Below are 20205 nucleotides of genomic sequence, written 5' to 3'. Positions count from 1 at the left end.
CTGTTTGGAACCTTCCCTTCCCAACAGGTGACATGATACAACTCAAACTAAATGCAATGGAAACAGAGGCAAGAAATTCTTATTCATTGAGGAATTTATTTTTCAATGGAAAAATGAATAGATGCAAAATAATTACTCCATGAGGTAGATTTCATTTACCAGTAAAACCATATGTATGAAGCCACTGCATATGGAAGGATTAATTCATTAATTTAAGAAAACAACTGTATGAAGGAAGGCACTGAATCACGATTTATTGCACAACAAAATACAGAAGCATGAGGAACGCAGATGGAATGGCATATTTACATTCAAGATGGCTCAGTAGAGGACTACTTCTACAAGGTTCATGTGCACAAAGTGCCTCCTCTGATTGCAACAATGAGAAATAATGTAATGGACATATGAAAACAAAAAGGAAACTGTATTAGATTCACAGTTCTGTTTTCTCACTGGCAAATTATTTGGTACAAAGGGTTAGAACATGAATTTTCAACAAAAAGCATACTGTTATGTATGAAAATAACATAGTTGTTAGATGTAAACAAAAAATGTAATTGGAAAAGTGAAACAAGTTACTGAAGGATAGAAACATCAATTTTTAAGGAAAAGCAAAGTGATTAACAGAAACTCAAGACCCATTTGGAAGTTATTTAGATCTGAAGATAGAAGACATCTAGACTTAAAGGTATAAGTAGTAAGATTACCCATTTCAGAAGCTGCATGAGAGCTTGGATTAATTGATGACTATTTTAAGAGAACCGTGTTCTCAACACTTCCAATAAACTGAGCTGGACTGCTTCTGGTGGACTCATCTGACCATGGATGGGTCTTCCTCGTATTTTGCATCAAGGAAGAGATGAGGCCTTCATAGCAGTTGAAAGCAGCATCTTAAGAGGGAATTGAGTCCCATGTGCCTATTTATTTAACTATTCTGATCAGTTTGAGGCCTCAGCTTTGATAAATATGACCTGAACGAAGACCTGAAAGCAAGCAGTCATGGATTTAAGGCTAATTGTGAATATTTTCTATTGGGGAAATCAACATTTTATAAGATAGAATCGTAGGGATGAAGAAACATAGACTCCTAGTTGACTGTTTTTGGGACTATGCTTTAAAAATAACATTAATAATAGAACTATGATACTTTTCAATACAAGGAGGTGATGGATGCAAAAAAAAGCAGCTACTGTTGTACTTCATGGATACATGTTTACAGCTGTTATAATAGTTATTTAGGAAGCTCTCAAACTATTTCAAGAATCATGATTGGCACTCATCAGTGGAACAGCAGGTAGAAGGGAAACCCCTCCTTTGGTTGAGCTCTTTGTTATTCTTTAGGGTAGGACATTCTATGAGATCCTCAAAACTTATTTGAGTGACAACTAAAGGTCTTCTTTTAAAAGAATCAGAATAAAAGGTAAATTAACTCATCATAGGTTTCCTCCTATCATGTGTGTAAATTTAAAGATTAAAGACCTTTAGGGGATTCACAACCAGGCCCCATCACTCAAGGAGCGGACTACACATAGAGATTGATGCAGGTTCTAGACTTCCAGGCCACCTCCTACGGCTGTACTTTCACTCTGGCACATTATTTTAAGGAGTACTAAATGCAGATGTACTATTGACTGTGCAATAGCATGTCATTTTTTAGTTTTTTCTCCACTCCTTCAGATAAGTGGATGCTTGGATGTTTTCACACCAGACTTCCACACATACTCCAGTATTTTTTACACTGAGGGCGGCATTATGATTACACCTGTATTAAGGAAGCTAATACACCCAGTAAATACCAATACCACTGGGTTAGCATCATCTCTTCATTTTGAGATTCACACCTCATAATGGGGGATAAGTCCAAAATACTATGTTTTCCACATTCCAAGCTGCAAAACTCAAAAGATGGTAACGTTCCCTGCACAAATTTTGTAGGTTTCACCTAGAAAACTTGCTGTTTGGAAAGGGAGTGGTGTAACTGCACATGTTATAATCCCTTCGGTCACAAACTCACAAATTCCAGCCCAATTAGAATGAGGGCCTAAGCATAGGTTTTGAGTGTTAATATCCTTTTAGTTGGTTAATGTCTACAAATTTACGACTTAGTGGGTGTTCACCACCTTTGTCATGTCTGTCCGCCTTTAGGAACATCCTTCCAACACTACCCACACACCTGTAAGTTGTATTTACCAGGACAAATGTTCATAGACCATAAATCTGTGAATTTAAATTGGAACATAGGTATTGAAAACACATTTTGCATTGAGCGCCAGCATACGTTTTCAAATAATGCTACACTGGTCAGGTGGTCACTATCAACACTTTCTCAGAGACTAGTTTGCTAAGACACTGACATTGTTTTAGGCACACCACCCTCTCCTGTTTGATGCTAGCTGTGGAGAAATGCAAGAACTGCTGAAAGTAGGTGTCAATGAGCCAATGTTGCAATATCAATGGAGATACTGGAAAACAGTCCTGTAAGAGACAAAGGATCTAACATCATGTTCAGTAGTACATATATTCTTCTGGTGCTGTGCTCACACCGAGTATTCATGCGTTTCCAATGCCTGCCTCTCCACGCCCCATTCTTTGCAATGGACAGCGACCTAGAAAAAAATACTTTCCATCAAGTTATTTTTGCTTTCTATAATGTCTTTGAGCCATTTTTCTCTGAATCGAGTTTTTCCGGGTCTGTAAAAGAACAATATTGGTACAGTTAAGTGACAAAAAATATGGATTTTAAATAAAGTTTGTAACATCAAAGAGCTATTATTAAATAAGGAGATTAATATTTACGCTCAGGAGAAGATAAACTTGTATTAAATGAAATGATTGGTGGAGTAACAGCTGGAATCAGAGGCCGGATGCATTTCTACAGTATCATGTGTTTTGCGCTATTGGAAAGGGATGCATTGAATCGTTTTTGGGGGTCCCTCAAAGGTCCTGTCACTGGATTGTACGAGGGCATTACTGACCTGGGACCAGTAGATACATGGAATTGGTTACATGAGGTGGAACATGACTATAGCTTCTTTTTGCACATTTGTCAATTCTTTCCAAGAATTGACAATGCATTGGTATCAATCAGATTGGCAGGTTGGGTTAAGAAGGCTAAGATAGGGTCCTAAGTAGTTTCTGAGCATGCCCTGTGGTGACCATGTTAGATCTCATGGCTACCACGCCTAGGGATAGATGAAGACTCAGCAAATCATACTGTAGGATGTGTCTACTACGATCCAAGATGTAACTCAAAAAACATAACTTCCTTTGCAGGTCAAATACAATAGTTGTCCGTTATACTAATGCTGTAATACTGTAGCTGAGCTGGTAGCAGTCCAACACACTCATCTGCGTGACAACTTTCAATGCTTCATCCAACGAGGTCAAGAAAATTATAAATAAAAAATGGCCAATTTTAACTTCAAATAAATTGGAATTTGAAAAAACGATGTTCTCCTTCAGAAGGAACAAAAGCTAGAGAGACACTCTGATCCATACAGATTTAAAGAAAGTGAAAACTATCCATCAAAGTACTTTATGGAACCAACCTTCCATTGTTGGCCACTATCCATGTGGATCCTGCGTGGCATGTGCATTCACGGAACACACAAAGGAGATTGACTTGGGTATGCACCACAAGTGGGAACAGAGATCCCATACAAATTGTAATTCGGAAAGAGTGGTCTATGTCATCAAATGCCCATGCCAACTCTTATACATAGGCATGACAGGGAGAAAAATAAAAGTCCGTATCAACGAACATAGAAGTACCATCAGAAGATCCATAACAGCTACCAAACTTACGGCACACTATGTAGAGAAAAAACATTCAGACAGTGACCTTTGGTGGTCTGTAATCGAGAAAGTCAAAGGAGATGGGAATATGTCCAAGACCCTCTTAGAACGAGAACAAAGATGGGTCCACAGACTAAAAACTCACATAATTGGTCTTAATGACCATATTCCTTGGAATCAACTAAATAAAAATCGCTAGTTTAAAACTGCCTTACAAGTATTCTAAATGTCCCTACGTTCGTGGGTCTATTAACACTAACCGTACACGTAGCTTAGTCATTGATCTGGTATTAGCACACGGTGGATAAATACATTCAAAATGAGTTCCTGTTCAGATCCAAGGCAATATACATGAAATCACAAATTTCCAGGCACGTAGATAGACGCACATATATATATATATATTTTGGTTATGTAAATGTGGATATATAATTGAGTATATTCACACGTCTGGGCACATACCTTTTTCCACCCACAAGCAAGTATATATCGCTGCAGGGTATTTAGTGAATTCAATTTCCAGGTATCTGTAAATCACCTGGCTTACGCAAACCCCTAAAAATTACGTCTTAACTCTTACCTTTATCAGTTGTGAGCTATTGATTCTTTAACAAACCCAAACACGCTTCACTTGTAAGTTAAAATTTCATCCTGGTGATCAATTAGATATCGCTGATTAGTACCAACTTTGTAAGGTGTATTTTTTATTTAGAGCTTACAGATACGAAGTATATATAAAAAAAAAAAACTACGTTCCCATGCGGGACACATCGGAGCTTGCATAGGATCTACTGAGTAACGTTGATTAGAACCAACTATATACTTTCTAAATTACGAGCTAGCGGAAACGATTCATATTCAAATTAGAAATTACAATTCCCATCGGGACACATACAATATTCACTAGGTAACGCTGACCAGATCCAATATATCATGAGCTACTGGATACGGATTACAATCAGGTTAAAAACTACAATCCCCATGCGGTAAACATAGGCGCATGCGCAAAATTTGCTACCGCATCAAGCGCGGTCACGAGATCCAATACATCATGAGCCACTAGATACAAACTACAATGAGGGTAAAAACTACAATCCCCATGCGGTAAACATAGGCGCATGCGCAGAATTTACTTCCGCATCAGGCGTGGTCACGAGATCCCGGAAAGCAACGGAATCAACAATCAAGACAAGCTTAAATACGAGGACAGCGGTCACAACAATGATTCCGAGCAGGGGGAACCCATACCGAATAGGTGCTGACACGGGGCAGGACCCTTGGTGGCGTGAGTAAAACCTCAAGTGTGTGGTGAATGATTTTGAGAGTACGAGTTGTGACATACCAATTTGACATACGTGTGTGTGTTTTCCACACCTGATTCTCGGCTTCTATTTTGATTCCCTTACATATTGCGGCCACTATGCTTGGGCCCTGACCCTCTTCTTATTTTACGGCGATTTTCCAACCCTCCTGGCATTTGACTGCGAATTCACCAAACTTAATGTCTGATACGGAAACATATAGTGTGTGACTACAGGGCTACCCGATGTATAGCGGTCCCACTAGAAGCGTTTCCTCTCCTAAATTGGGGTAAGCGTACAATGTTACTAGAGAGTACCTAGAGAACACAGTGAAGGTATATTTGGGATGTATGCATGAGATAGGAGTGATGCGTTTTAAACTCGTGGTGATAGTTTGGAAGGTTTGGCGTCAGATGTAGTTTCAGATACACACAAACTTGGTTGTGTAATGATAGTATGCGGTACAGAACCGCCACCGCACGAATTTGACACCATAATTATGAGTGCATATAGTATGAGGGGAATTTCCGCCACAACAAATCAGAGACACAAAAAATGTTGTGTGTCACGAAAAGTGAGTGGTTATGCCTAAAATCACGCGCACTTTTGTTCCTTTTTTTGGTTGCACGTATGATGATGTGTAATGAGCAGAGACACATACAATGTCCTTGTAGATATGTCTCGCTGCCAAAAAGAACTGACTCACTATATATGTTGTTTGTCAATTTTTATTTCACAGATGGAGTGATTTCTAATACGGAACTACATTTTAATAAGGAGCAGCTACCTGCCCTTACTTCATAATAGTATAGGGAACTTCTCTTTCCTCTTTCCCTACACGCAGGGGGCACCAGCCCTGATGAATGTCCGTGCACCCTTTATGGGGCATTGAGGACAGAAACATGTTGGCAATAGGGTCCTAGGACCATAATACCCCTAGTAACCCTTCTTATTATATTTTAATATCAGTGCCGAACCCAAGAATAAAGGGATACTGGGGTCAGACACCGATTTTTAATCTTTATACCCCCTGGCCAAAAAATCATTTCATCAAGAGCTCCCTGGAATATTGGTTGAGCCCACCCTGACCTCTAGGCGTCAGGGTGTCCCAATGATGAAGCATGACACCACAAGGGTGTGTGAGGGAAAATATTAACAAAAGGACTTGCCTCCTTCCCCACGCCTAGGTGGTGTTATCCACTTCGAATAGGGCATACCAACACCTGATCCAATAGTAGAGGCTTCTACTACTAACTGGTCCATTGCGGGAGTACCTATAGTGATTTAGTGTTTGTTCACGGGAGGGCGTACTCCCTCACTGTGTCCCTCACGGCCCCCACCTAACTAGGGATCCTTCCTAAGTTTATTTAGTGTAATATATTTTGAGCAGCGCACAGCTGTGGGGCTCATATCTTGAAACATTCTGGTAGCACACACAAACCAACTCGTAGATAGTTTCTTCGGGTGGGCGATTAGCGACCAGTGATCTCTGATCTCTGTCCGTAGTAGTGCACCGATATTCCACAGTCAACTTCCGAATACTCATTCACTGAGAACCACGCAACAATTCCTACTCAACCTCTCTAGCACTCCAATTTTCTCTTTTCTCCTTTCTCTCCGTTTTCTCTCTCGCTTGTCTATAACTCTGAGAGATAGAAAAATGACAGACCAACTCTCCGTGTCACAGGCCGTTGGATTGGGATACACTGATGACATGGCAGCTTCGATTCTGGCAGGACCATCTCTACTACCAGATACAAATATAAACCAAAGTCTGAATCAGGCCCAGAATTGGGCCGAACTAAAAGAACTGAAACAAACACAAATGAAGATTCTCCTACACGGTGCCATCCTCACTGAATATTTGAGAGGCAATGCGGCACCAAGAGGACTTTTGGTGAATAATGCCCCGAGGATCTTCCTTGATGACCAACTATTTAAGAAGGAGTGGTCTCTAATCGCGTGGCGGTGCACCCACGATTGGCTTATATTGATTATTAACACCGCGAAACGACTATCAGATGCTATCCTAGTGAAAATAAAAACTAGTGAAGATGCTTTAATGACGGAAATTAAGATCACCCTATATCGCAAGAAACTAGAAGAGGTCAACAAAGAAATTAATGAACACAAAGACTTTTTGATGCAAAGCAAAATCAGCAAATTACAAAAGGATTTGAGGAAATTCTCACATGAGAAGGTATACCCATATATTAAAGAAGATTACGTATACCAAGAAAAGACCAATTCTGGATCATCTTATCAGAGTGACTCTAGTCGCTCGGAACCTGAACAAGATAGTTGGTCTAGTGATGGATCAGAAAAAAGTTGGAGAGGAAAATCAAGAAGACCAAGGAGAGGCAATTTCAACCGTGGCTACCAACACCCACAAATGTATCCCTGGCCTGGACCATATGGACCGATACCCTTTCAAGGTCCACCTCCATTTCAAGGACAACAACTTTTTCAGCCGGGTCCTTTCTTCCAACCAAGTTTCAATCAGAACCGTTTTTTAGGACAGGGCGGAAGAAGAGGGAGACGTGGACGGAGAAACAACATGAACAAACAAGTTCAATGGGAGGACAGCAACACACCAACGAACACACGGAGTATGTCGAAGGGACCGAGTGCAGGAACAAGCAACCAACGGGACTAGTAGTCAACCTTACAGATGTACACCTGACAAAAGAGGAAACTGAGGTCCTCAATAAAGGCTTGGGTTTTGTACCAACTACGTATATAGACAAGTTCCAGACAAGATGTGAACTCAGTGAATTCTTTCGTAAGATACGTGTAAAAGTTTTCTTCATGGGCAAAGAAAAACTCGACGAAAATGATACATACACAACACTGAGATTAAAATCTAACTTCTTTCCTCCAGCGTCCCTGATGCCTCCAGAAGTACTGGCTTTTGAAGAAAGTGTCACAAAAGAGATTGAGGACCTTCCCATCAAAACGGACTCATACAACAATATGACAAAAAAGAAAGAGAGGCTCAAAAAAATCTAAGCTCAAGACAAGACATCATAATAAAACCTGCAGATAAGGGCGGAGCAACAGTTATCCAGAGCACCACAGCTTACCGCACAACATGCCTGAACCTCCTGGCAGATACAAAATTCTACCAACCTCTCACCAGGGACCCGACCACACGATTGAAGAAAACTATAAATTCCATAACAGCGGAAGCTTTGGGAGAAGGGTGGATCAACAACAAGGAACACGCATTTTTGAATTGCGAGGATCCTAGAACCCCTATCTTTAATACCATACCAAAAATCCACAAAAATAGGTCCCTTCCACCAGGTAGACCCATAGTGTCTGGGACCGGGTCCCTCTTGGAACCTCTCTCTAAGTATACAGATTGGTTTCTACGTCCCTTAGTTACAAGGATCCGATCTTATTTACAAGACACCAAACATCTTCTAAACATACTTCAAGATGTACCGTACAATCCAGAGAAAAATGTACTAGTGTGCCTAGACGTAGAAGCTTTGTACACCAGCATCCCTCAAGAAGAAAGTATCGAGGTGATTCAAACTGTCCTAAACAAAGAGGACTGGACCTGGGAAGCTCCGGTAAGCTGGGTCACTACACTATTACGTCTGGCACTGAAGGAAAACTTCTTCCGCTTTGATGACCAGCTTTATTTACAGATCCATGGAACATCTATGGGCAGTACGTGTGCGCCGAGCGTAGCATGCCTATACATGGGGCATTTTGAAGATGTACACATATAGACCCCCAACCCTTTCTCAACCAACATAAAGAAATGGTGGCGGTACATTGACGACATCCTAGTTGTATGGGAAGGAGATACAACCACGTTAGAACAGTTTCATACATGGCTCAACAACCTGAACCCACATCTGAAGTTTACACTGACTTATGGCCTAGACCACATTTCTTTTCTTGACATCACGATTAATGATAAAAACAATGGGTTAGTCAGTTCCTTATATACTAAACCGACAGACAGAAACAGCCTGTTACATTTCAACAGCGCCCATCCTCGTGCGTTGAGGGAAAATCTACCGGTGGGATAGTTCCTACGGATCCGCAGGAATTGTACAGACTTAACAGAGTACAAACTGGAGGCTCAAGCCCTGACAAAGAAACTGGCAGAAAGAGCATACCCTAACAGGATCATTGAGAAGGCACAGAAACGCTCCCGGAGCACCCCACGAGAAGCTCTACTAGAGACTCATAAAAGGGATGAGCCCAACACACTCATCTGCGTGACAACTTTCAATGCTTCATCCAACGAGGTCAAGAAAATTATAAATAAAAAATGGCCAATTTTAACTTCAAATAAATTGGAATTTGAAAAACCGATGTTCTCCTTCAGAAGGAACAAAAGCTTGAGAGACACTCTGATCCATACAGATTTAAAGAAAGTGAAAACTATCCATCAAAGTACTTTATGGAACCAACCTTCCATTGTTGGCCACTATCCATGTGGATCCTGCGTGGCATGTGCATTCACGGAACACACAAAGGAGATTGACTTGGGTATGCACCACAAGTGGGAACAGAGATCCCATACAAATTGTAATTCGGAAAGAGTGGTCTATGTCATCAAATGCCCATGCCAACTCTTATACATAGGCATGACAGGGAGAAAAATAAAAGTCCGTATCAACGAACATAGAAGTACCATCAGGAGATCCATAACAGCTACCAAACTTACGGCACACTGTGTAGAGAAAAAACATTCAGACAGTGACCTTTGGTGGTCTGTAATCGAGAAAGTCAAAGGAGATGGGAATATGTCCAAGACCCTCTTAGAACGAGAACAAAGATGGGTCCACAGACTAAAAACTCACATAATTGGTCTTAATGACCATATTCCTTGGAATCAACTAAATAAAAATCGCTAGTTTAAAACTGCCTTACAAGTATTCTAAATGTCCCTACGTTCGTGGGTCTATTAACACTAACCGTACACGTAGCTTAGTCATTGATCTGGTATTAGCACACGGTGGATAAATACATTCAAAATGAGTTCCTGTTCAGATCCAAGGCAATATACATGAAATCACAAATTTCCAGGCACGTAGACAGACGCACATATATATATATATATTTTGGTTATGTAAATGTGGATATATAATTGAGTATATTCACACGTCTGGGCACATACCTTTTTCCACCCACAAGCAAGTATATATCGCTGCAGGGTATTTAGTGAATTCAATTTCCAGGCATCTGTAAATCACCTGGCTTACGCAAACCCCTAAAAATTACGTCTTAACTCTTACCTTTATCAGTTGTGAGCTATTGATTCTTTAACAAACCCAAACACGCTTCACTTGTAAGTTAAAATTTCATCCTGGTGATCAATTAGATATCGCTGATTAGTACCAACTTTGTAAGTTGTATTTTTTATTTAGAGCTTACAGATACGAAGTATATATTAAAAAAAAAACTACGTTCCCATGCGGGACACATCGGAGCTTGCATAGGATCTACTGAGTAACGTTGATTAGAACCAACTATATACTTTCTAAATTACGAGCTCGCGGAAACGATTCATATTCAAATTAGAAATTACAATTCCCATCGGGACACATACAATATTCACTAGGTAACGCTGACCAGATCCAATATATCATGAGCTACTGGATACGGATTACAATCAGGTTAAAAACTACAATCCCCATGTGGTAAACATAGGCGCATGCGCAAAATTTGCTACCGCATCAAGCGCGGTCACGAGATCCAATACATCATGAGCCACTAGATACAAACTACAATGAGGGTAAAAACAACACTCCCCATGCGGTAAACATAGGCGCATGCTCAGAATTTACTTCCGCATCAGGCGTGGTCACGAGATCCCGGAAAGCAACGGAATCAACAACCAAGACAAGCTTAAATACGAGGACAGCGGTCACAACAATGATTCCGAGCAGTGGGAACCCATACCGAATAGGTGCTGACACGGGGCAGGACCCTTGGTGGCGTGAGTAAAACCTCAAGTGTGTGGTGAATGATTTTGAGAGTACGAGTTGTGACATAGCAATTTGACATACATGTGTGTGTTTTCCACACCTGATTCTCGTCTTCTATTTTGATTCCCTTACATATTGCGGCCACTACGCTTGGGACCTGACCCTCTTCTTATTTTACGGCGATTTTCCAACCCTCCTGGCATTTGACTGTGAATTCACCAAACTTAATGTCTGATACGGAAACATATAGTGTGTGACTACAGGGCTACCCGATGTATAGCGGTCCCACTAGAAGCGTTTCCTCTCCTAAATTGGGGTAAGCGTACAATGTTACTAGAGAGTACCTAGAGAACACAGTGAAGGTATATTTGGGATGTATGCATGAGATAGGAGTGATGCGTTTTAAACTCGCGGTGATAGTTTGGAAGGTTTGACGTCAGATGTGGTTTCAGATACACACAAACTTGGTTGTGTAATGATAGTATGCGGTACAGAACCGCCACCGCACGAATTTGACACCATGATTATGAGTGCATATAGTATGCGGGGAATTTCCGCCACAACAAATCAGAGACACAAAAAATGTTGTGTGTCACGAAAAGTGAGTGGTTATGCCTAAAATCACGCGCACTTTTGTTCCTTTTTTTGGTTGCACGTATGATGATGTGTAATGAGCAGAGACACATACAATGTCCTTGTAGATATGTCTCGCTGCCAAAAAGAACTGACGCACTATATATGTTGTTTGTCAATTTTTATTTCACAGATGGAGTGATTTCTAATACGGAACTACATTTTAATAAGGAGCAGCTACCTGCCCTTACTTCATAATAGTATAGGGAACTTCTCTTTCCTCTTTCCCTACACGCAGGGGGCACCAGCCCTGATGAATGTCCGTGCACCCTTTATGGGGCATTGAGGACAGAAACATGTTGGCAATAGGGTCCTAGGACCATAATACCCCTAGTAACCCTTCTTATTATATTTTAATATCAGTGCCGAACCCAAGAATAAAGGGATACTGGGGTCAGACACCGATTTTTAATCTTTATACCCCCTGGCCAAAAAATCATTTCATCAAGAGCTCCCTGGAATATTGGTTGAGCCCACCCTGACCTCTAGGCGTCAGGGTGTCCCAATGATGAAGCATGACACCACTAGGGTGTGTGAGGGAAAATATTAACAAAAGGACTTGCCTCCTTCCCCACGCCTAGGTAGTGTTATCCACTTCGAATAGGGCATACCAACACCTGATCCAATAGTAGAGGCTTCTACTACTTACTGGTCCATTGCGGGAGTACCTATAGTGATTTAGTGTTTGTTCACGGGAGGGCGTACTCCCTCACTGTGTCCCTCTCGGCCCCCACCTAACTAGGGATCCTTCCTAAGTTTATTTAGTGTAATATATGTATTTTGACTTCAGACAGTGTCCCTTACCTGGAATTGTCATACTTTTTGGTAAAAACTTCAAATAATGTCCATGAGACGTTTAGACCTTTATAAGGTCCACATGCCACAATACAACCTCGCACAATGCGGCTCCATTGGACAGTGCCAGGCTTCTGCTTTATAATGGGATACTTTGGATCCTAATTGGGGATTTATGTTTAGCGTGTGTCATATGTTGCCGGTGCTGCTCTGAGGACACGGGTTGCATGTGCAGTTTAGGAGCACCTTTGTGTGGCGCTTTGTCTACCTTCTGTAACATTGGTAGTGAGGTTACAGGGACCGATATAGCTTAATGCTTAAGTGTTCATTAAGCAGGCCGCTATTGCCTGTACCTGTGTCCTTCATTACCAGCACAATGTCACAGGCCCTTCCCTACATCATATACCTGGCCAGTTGGTGATGAGGAATCAAGTACTGAGTTGGTATGCAATAGCAAATGGTGATGTATATTATTTTATATTGAGAACGGGATGGCCGTCTGAATGGGGAGAGTAACTGCCCTCCGTCTGTGATCTGTGGGGAATCCACTCTAAACACTCATCTAAAAGGGCAATATAAATGTCTGTTTTAACAAGCATATGAAATGCAATAGGTCTCGCAATCGTGAGATTTTCAGCTATTGACATTGTAAATGACAATGCCTTTTATTTATATGTTTAAAAGCCTGCTATAAGAAAAGGCATTGTCAGTTACAATACCAATAGGTCAAAGTTTCAAAAATTCGAGACCTATTGCATTGCAAATACTTGTTTATTATGTACATAAATTGGCTAGAGAAGGTGCACATTGATATTGGTTCCGATGTCCTAATGGTTGGTCGAAGGGTTATTCCAGTACTTTTATACGCCAACGATGCAGTTTTAATTGCTTGTACAGCTAGAAGCCTCCAATGACTTTTAGATACATTTATCGATTTTGTGAATAGCGTGGATTTAGCCACACATTTTAAGAAATCACATTTTATGGTGGCAGAACACAACATCTTGTAATCTCTGAGCACAGGGTCAGGTTGGAACATTTTTCGTATCTGGGTCTGTTACTCAATTCAGGTCTCAGCTGGAAACCTCTACTCACAAAATATGGAGGGATTTTACAAACAGCCATCTCGAGGCTATACGATTATGGTAGACGCGTTGGGTATAAGCCCTCCAAACTTCTATTAGATGTATACAAGGCTAAATGTATCCTGATGTCCACCTTTAGCTGGGAAATCTGGGGCTTTGCTAATATTGACCGTGTCCAGGTGATAGAAAATACGTTTTTGAGAAACTTACTGGCTATTAGTAAAGGAACTCACACTGAAATTATTCATGAAGAATTGGGCATGTCCTTTATTGCAGATTTTATTCATGTTCGTCTGCTTTTACTGTGGTGTTCTGAATGGCATAAGGAGGGTTTACATTTTAATAGGTTCATGCTCCAGGACTGTTTGCTTTAGATAATGTTGACCAAATCCCATGGCTATAATACGGTAAAAAATATTACTATGAATTAGGGTGACCAGGTCTATTTACCAACCCCAGGGACATAGTGAAAAGTGATCTTGCTTTCGGCTTTCTCCCAAAGGGTGGCTGCTGAATGGGAGGATTCTGCTTTAAGAAAGCAGACCATGTCCAGTATGTCCTGGTTTAATATGTCAATGGGATAGAGCCCTGCCTCCTTTAGAACATGCAGAATAGGCAATGGTGCCTTCTGAAATTTTCTAGGTTGGACATTTTTCACCAGCTTTTGTTTCTGAAGGGGGTCTGGCATAAACCATCTAATCTGCCTGTTTGTGACTGTGATTACATATCGATTTGTGAAACTATGCATGTATTACTTGTTTGCCATACATTTTCCAATCTTCCTAAGTATATCAGGCCTTTTTTTTATTTCTGCTCACTTCAGACAATTTAGACCTGCATACCTCTTCTTACAGTTGCTAGCAACCCCTGAATTTTGCTTTTTTATATCACGCTTTCTTTCTGGTGTTGTCTGTAAGCTATTAATTACTGGAGTTTGAGAACTAATTCTCCTACGAAAATGATGGCAATCTAAATATTTTTTATATTTTTAATTATCGGTTTTTATGTACTTATGTAAGCTTTTTTCAAAATTTCTATTTGAAGCATTTTTAACTGATGTATGCCTATTTTGATATACTGCTGCTGTTTGATGAGATGTACACCTGAATAACGTTTAATGATAATGATGATTAGTGGAGCACTTGTGTTGACATGTTTCATACATCGTCCTCTGTTTGCATCTCGCTTACCTATTCATGGAGGCTTCAAGTCTGATTGTTTATCAAAGTCCAAAACAGGAACCTCCCAGGCCACAATCCTGCCAATGCTACTCTGAGTTCTGCTGACAACAAAGCTAGATGTGCAAAATAGCACATTTGGTTTGTTGATTTGGGGTTTTCACCAGTCCTAGCAAGTTGTCTTCAAGTGATTTTGGCACTTCGGAGGCATTTGTAGTCATACTCCTTGATATAAACGCATCCCAAAAAGATTAGATCGGAGCACCTCCTGACCATATGTATGAAGTCTGCCTTCGCCATACGACAATAAGCACCTATGCTCGAATGTAAGCCAAATATTTTACTACATCTAGATGGACCCCTTTTTGTTTGATGGAGGCAATTAAATTGAATTAATTTGAAGGGCACATTTCTTGACTTCTGATACATACAACAGACTGTGTCCCATTACTCGTATTAAATTCTGTCCCCACTATAACAGACCACGTGTACCTCAAGTCCAATGGGACATTCTAGAGTCTTCCAGCATGATCTCATATACTACTGAAAATGACCTCCTTCCCGAAATCAAGGACGATAATGCTACCAATGACGTTTCAGTATCCGTGTCTGGTTCAGTTGGTCCCGATCATCTGCAGTAGACCACATTTTCAGTAAGGCCTTTTCTGTTTTATGCCTGGAGCACATGGCATGTCTGAGGGTTGATTAGATTTAGGGACAATATACGTCTTCAAAGATCCTTGAGTGGAGATCTGATGGACAGATGAAGGTTCCAGTTCGAGAACCAATTGAAGGTAGCCAGAGTTGTCCGTTTTCAACCATGGCTAAAGTGTTTGGTCATTCCTAAACAATATTTGTGATTATGATGTCATTGGGTGCAAAGAAACTGTCTCATGTTTTGTAAATACCCTTCAAAGCAGTACCGGGAATCAGTAGGTGAGAAGATAAGCTAGATTTGTTCAAAACCCTACCATGAAATTCACCCCTAGACCCAGCATTTGCCCCCTCTCTCCTTTCTTCTTATTTAGTGCATCCGCTTCCACTGTGCCCTCTTATTCTGCCCACTATTAAGCAGACTGTGCTCACTCTGCCAGTCTGGATCAATTCCCAGAAGATATTTCTGACATTCCAAGCCTTTTCTCACACCCTGGTCTCTGCTTCACCCTGACTGCTCCCAGCTCAGCTACAGTATTGCAGCATTAGTGTAACGGATAACTATTGTATTTGACCTGCAAAGGAAGTTATATTTTTTGAGTTACATCTGGGATCGTAGTAGTAACAAAATCTTAACATGAAAAAGTGGGCTCAAAAGTACCTGTGTTCCAGTCTATTTGATTCCAGGAAGAAGAAAACCTCGACTGGGAATGTCTGAAAAAGATCAAAATTAAAGAGTTTAAATTTGAGACAATTAAAGTAAAATTACATTGTGTTGAAATGAAGTGGGAACTCCTGGACATTTTTCTTTTGTTATTAAATTTATGTTCAAATTCGCAACAATAAATTCCAACTGTCTCTTTTGTTTTCGTTTTTTTTAATTTAATTTTTTACAGTTTAGCATTATCAAGAATGCATTGTTGGTAAATTCATTTCATTTTCTAAATTAACCATCCATACCTCCGACTCACACCCACCCCTTAAAAGCACTAACCAGGACCAACTAGGTAAGCTTCGCTATAGTACAATCATTTTCGCCATGTACTGCACTAAATGAGACTTTGTTTTAAAAGGTAGGAAACAACAGTTAGGAAACATTAGTTAGGAAACAATAGATATATAACAATAGTTAAGAAACAATGGATAGAAACAATAGTTAGGAAACAATAGTAAGGAAAGAATAGGTTGAAAATAATAGTTAGGAAAGAATAGGTAGGAAATAATGGGTAGGAAACAATAGTTAGAAATTATTAGTTAGGAGACAATAGATAAGAAACAAAAGGTAGTAAACAATAGGTAAGTAACAATAAGAAGGAAACAATAGTTAGGAAACAAATGACCTGGGGATGTGAGATGAAATGTATTTTCTTCAAGTTCAGTACACTTGTTTAAGTTGAACAACCAGCTCTTTGCCCGTGGATCAGCTTTCTTCCACTACACGCAGCAAGGAAGTCACACTTGCCATTGGATTCCTCATCATCACTTTCTCCATAAACTCTCATAGAAGGGCAACACAAAGCAAGGGGATGAAGTTTGTCTTTTCTGCCACTCACCTATCAGATGTACCCTGAAACATGATCTGTAATCTCCTGGGTGTGTGGTACACCTGATACTGATATTTGAAGTGTACTGGTACTGGAGGAATATGCCCATTAATCATCCATTACGGTTGTGGTAGCAACTGCCCCCATCATGAGCAGCTCTTCACAGTGGCGGCCCTTCCCTGGCTCCTATTGTAGATGTATTCAGGACTGAAATTACATTTTTCTCACCTTTAATACTAAGTGCCCGATCTAAAGTTTCAAATGGTAAAACCTTTTCTTAGAAATCACAACAGAATCAAGCTCAACTCTTGTGTATGCTTGAACTAGGTCCACAAGACCATGTCACCCCTACACTTCATTTCCTTAAGGGACAGGAAATGTCCATTTTCAAATATTTGACTCATTTGATCCAGCTTTAATCCTCTTAGCAGTTTTAAGCAAATGGTACCAAGGTATAGTGTTTAAGGGTAAATATGAGGAGAATACTAATTGTACACCCAATTTACTTCCACGTCCACCCAACTATGATCCAAATATTGTTTTCTTGAGTATTGAGTACAGACACCTCCCCTATTATGACACTTACCATGCCTATGGACGACACCAGTGCATACAGCAATCCAAAATGTATGGGCCTGTGCTAATAAATATTAAATTTGAAGGTCTAGTACTGAGAGTCCACTAGGCTTATATGGTTTTTCCATAATATCCTAACCAACATCAGGCTGTTCCCCAACCCACACTACCTTGATGCAAACGGTCTGCAAATAGTGAAAAAATATTTCTTCCATTTTCCATTCGGAAAAATACATAGATTATAATAAAATATATGTATTTCAGAATTCTGACTAAAGAATAGAGAAATTAAAAAATTGTTATAGTCCATAGCATTTCAGTGATACCATAGAGATTACTTGGTTGTATGCAGTGTTACAGAGACACCACATACACAATCGGGAGGGGTGCAGGAGACATGCCCCGCGATCCTTAGCAGGCGAATGTAACTGAGAAAGAATGCGGTCAATATCTGCCCGGACAACAAGGCAGTGTAAATAGTTGCTGCGGGAAGCCGTCCAATCAATAGCAAGACAAATGACACACAGTCATAATTGTTCTTATGTATAGGCTATATAGTCACTACTTTGCACACTTGAATTTCACAAGATCTGTGCCTCTTCACTCATCACTTCTGGAGCACCTATTTGCTTTTTTTACAAAACTGATTGTATGTACAAATACCTTCCTTCTGGTTTTGACATATATGACATACATGTAATTCATATGAACTAATGTATGGAACTTAGATCTTTTACTGCCCTAACATTTGACAAGAGCCCTTTATGTTGTGTTATGTATTTATGTAGACCATTGTTTCTTTCGATGTTCTGATGCCCAGATCCCTAGGGCTACGGTGGAGCCCATTAGATAGACCGTTAACTGTAACATCAACTCTTTCTTGGCAAGATATTTTTTTTTAAATCGCACTGTAGGAAGCTGGCTCTTCATGTAATATATTGTGCAAGCAAATGATGGACGGAATGCTGAACAAATGTAACTTTCGCCCCAGTCAAAAGATCTGGGTTAAATCCCATTGCGCTTCTGCTCAGCATGCCACCCCAGTTTTGACCCAGCCATATCCAAATCAGTGTTGACCCTACTCCCTGTGGGAGATCTGTGACTGGGGGTGAGTGTTTTAAAAGTTTCAACACTATGTCCATAATTTAATTTTGTGATGTTTCTTTAGGTGTTAATCAAGAACCTGATATACTATGTAAAGAGTCCAGGATTCCCTTATGAGTGGACAGGGACTTGCTATGCAATCCCAGCTTTAGGCTTAACACAAAGAAATACAAGACATTTGCAAATACACACAATGATTAATAAATGACAGACAGTACTCAAGAAGGAGATCCACACCAATTTATAAAAATAGCAGGTATCTTTATATATGTTTAGACAACAGAGAAAAACTGCTCTGCTAAGTAAGTTTTTAAATATAAATTATTTTCACTTTAACCCCTTCGGTGCTCATGACGGAACGGTTCCGTCATGAGCCACGGTTGAGCTGTGCTCATGACGGAACCGTTCCGTCATGACCACGCCCGCGCAAGATTCCGTCAGCACAGCGGCGGAATCTGCGCAGCATGGAAGGGGTTAAAGAGTGGACACAGTGCAGTTTCTGAGTTCTGCAATGTTATCATATGGAAGGAAGAACAAGTTCCGCAAACAAGTATAGTACAGTAATTTACAAGACCAATCTCCAGGAATTAAGGTGAGTGATGGGCAAGGTCTAAGGCAGCATCAGCAGTACACCACCAAAGGCACGAGGGCGGCCAGGTGCAGGGTACAAAACTGCATCAGGAGTCCAATAGGTTTCTATGGAGATCACTCACTGCAGGCTCTGGCTGGAAAGCCAGCGAGGTGAACCAACAGGGGGGTTCAAGTCTTGCGAATCTCAGGGACATAGGGACACCTGGGGTCCTCTTCTCCTCGGCCCGGGGGAGACGGATGCAGAGGTGTCTTTAGGCATCAGGTTTCCTTACTGGGAGCAGTTGTGGTCTAGAGGTCCTGCATGCGGATGCTGCAGGCAACGTGGAGGAGTCCACGAGGGGTGAAACCATGATGAACTCAACCTCTGGAGGGCTGGGGGACCTTGGTGACACCGGTGACCCACTTCAATTCTGGCCAGAGGCAACAGGTGCAGTGGTGGCTTCAGGTGTCAGGTTTTGGCATTTCCTGAGGCCTAAGAGTCTTTTCTTTCAAGTTTCTGCATGATGCAGGGAACAGTTCCGGCTGTTCTTCTGGAGGTCTTGGTCTTTATCAAAGGCAGGCAGTCCTCCAAGGTTTCTTGAGTCAACAGCTGCAGGATGAGTTGACTTCAACGAGGTATGCAGACTCCTCTTCTGTGACTCTTCGGTGTCCTCTCTCTTCTTAGGTCGACAGGAAGTGTACGGTAGTACTGGACCCTTGGGGTCACTATCCCCTCCCCATATGACCACTTCCTGTGGGAAGTGGGAATAACCCTGTCCCAGAATACCTAAGGATGCCATCAAACAGATGGCTACTGCTGAGAAATTGTGTCCACCTCACATTAGCCCATCTTAGGGGTGGTAATAGCCTGGAGGTGGCAAACCTACCTGATTAGCTAATTTTCCAACCTGTCCAGGTGCCAAGAGGGCCATGGACAAAGGGGTACGTTTCCTCTCCTGCGAGGGGGAGCCAGTTTTGCATTTCACGGGCAGCAGCCCTTTGAGGCTTGCTTCCTA

The 20205-nt window shown here is 41.0% G+C and overlaps 1 protein-coding gene across 2 annotated transcripts in view; it reads right to left on the bottom strand.

The window, feature by feature from the left end:
• Positions 1-123: 123 nt before the first annotated feature.
• AKAP14 (A-kinase anchoring protein 14) overlaps positions 124-20205 on the bottom strand; it is a 145012-nt gene continuing 124930 nt past the window's right edge. For both annotated transcript variants that reach the window (XM_085608078.1, XM_085608079.1), the window contains exons 5-6: positions 16057-16109; positions 124-2691 (exon numbers count right to left, since the gene is read on the bottom strand). In XM_085608078.1, coding sequence (XP_085464204.1) covers positions 2607-2691; positions 16057-16109 — 138 coding nt within the window. In that variant the 3' untranslated portion in view covers positions 124-2606. The remainder of the gene's footprint in view (positions 2692-16056; positions 16110-20205) is intronic.

Source organism: Triturus cristatus, chromosome 5_2 (genome assembly GCF_964204655.1).
Source record: "Triturus cristatus chromosome 5_2, aTriCri1.1, whole genome shotgun sequence".
Lineage (NCBI taxonomy): Eukaryota > Metazoa > Chordata > Amphibia > Caudata > Salamandridae > Triturus > Triturus cristatus.
The sequence above is the reverse complement of the archived record's forward strand: the minus strand, read 5'-3'. Positions and strand labels throughout refer to the sequence as shown.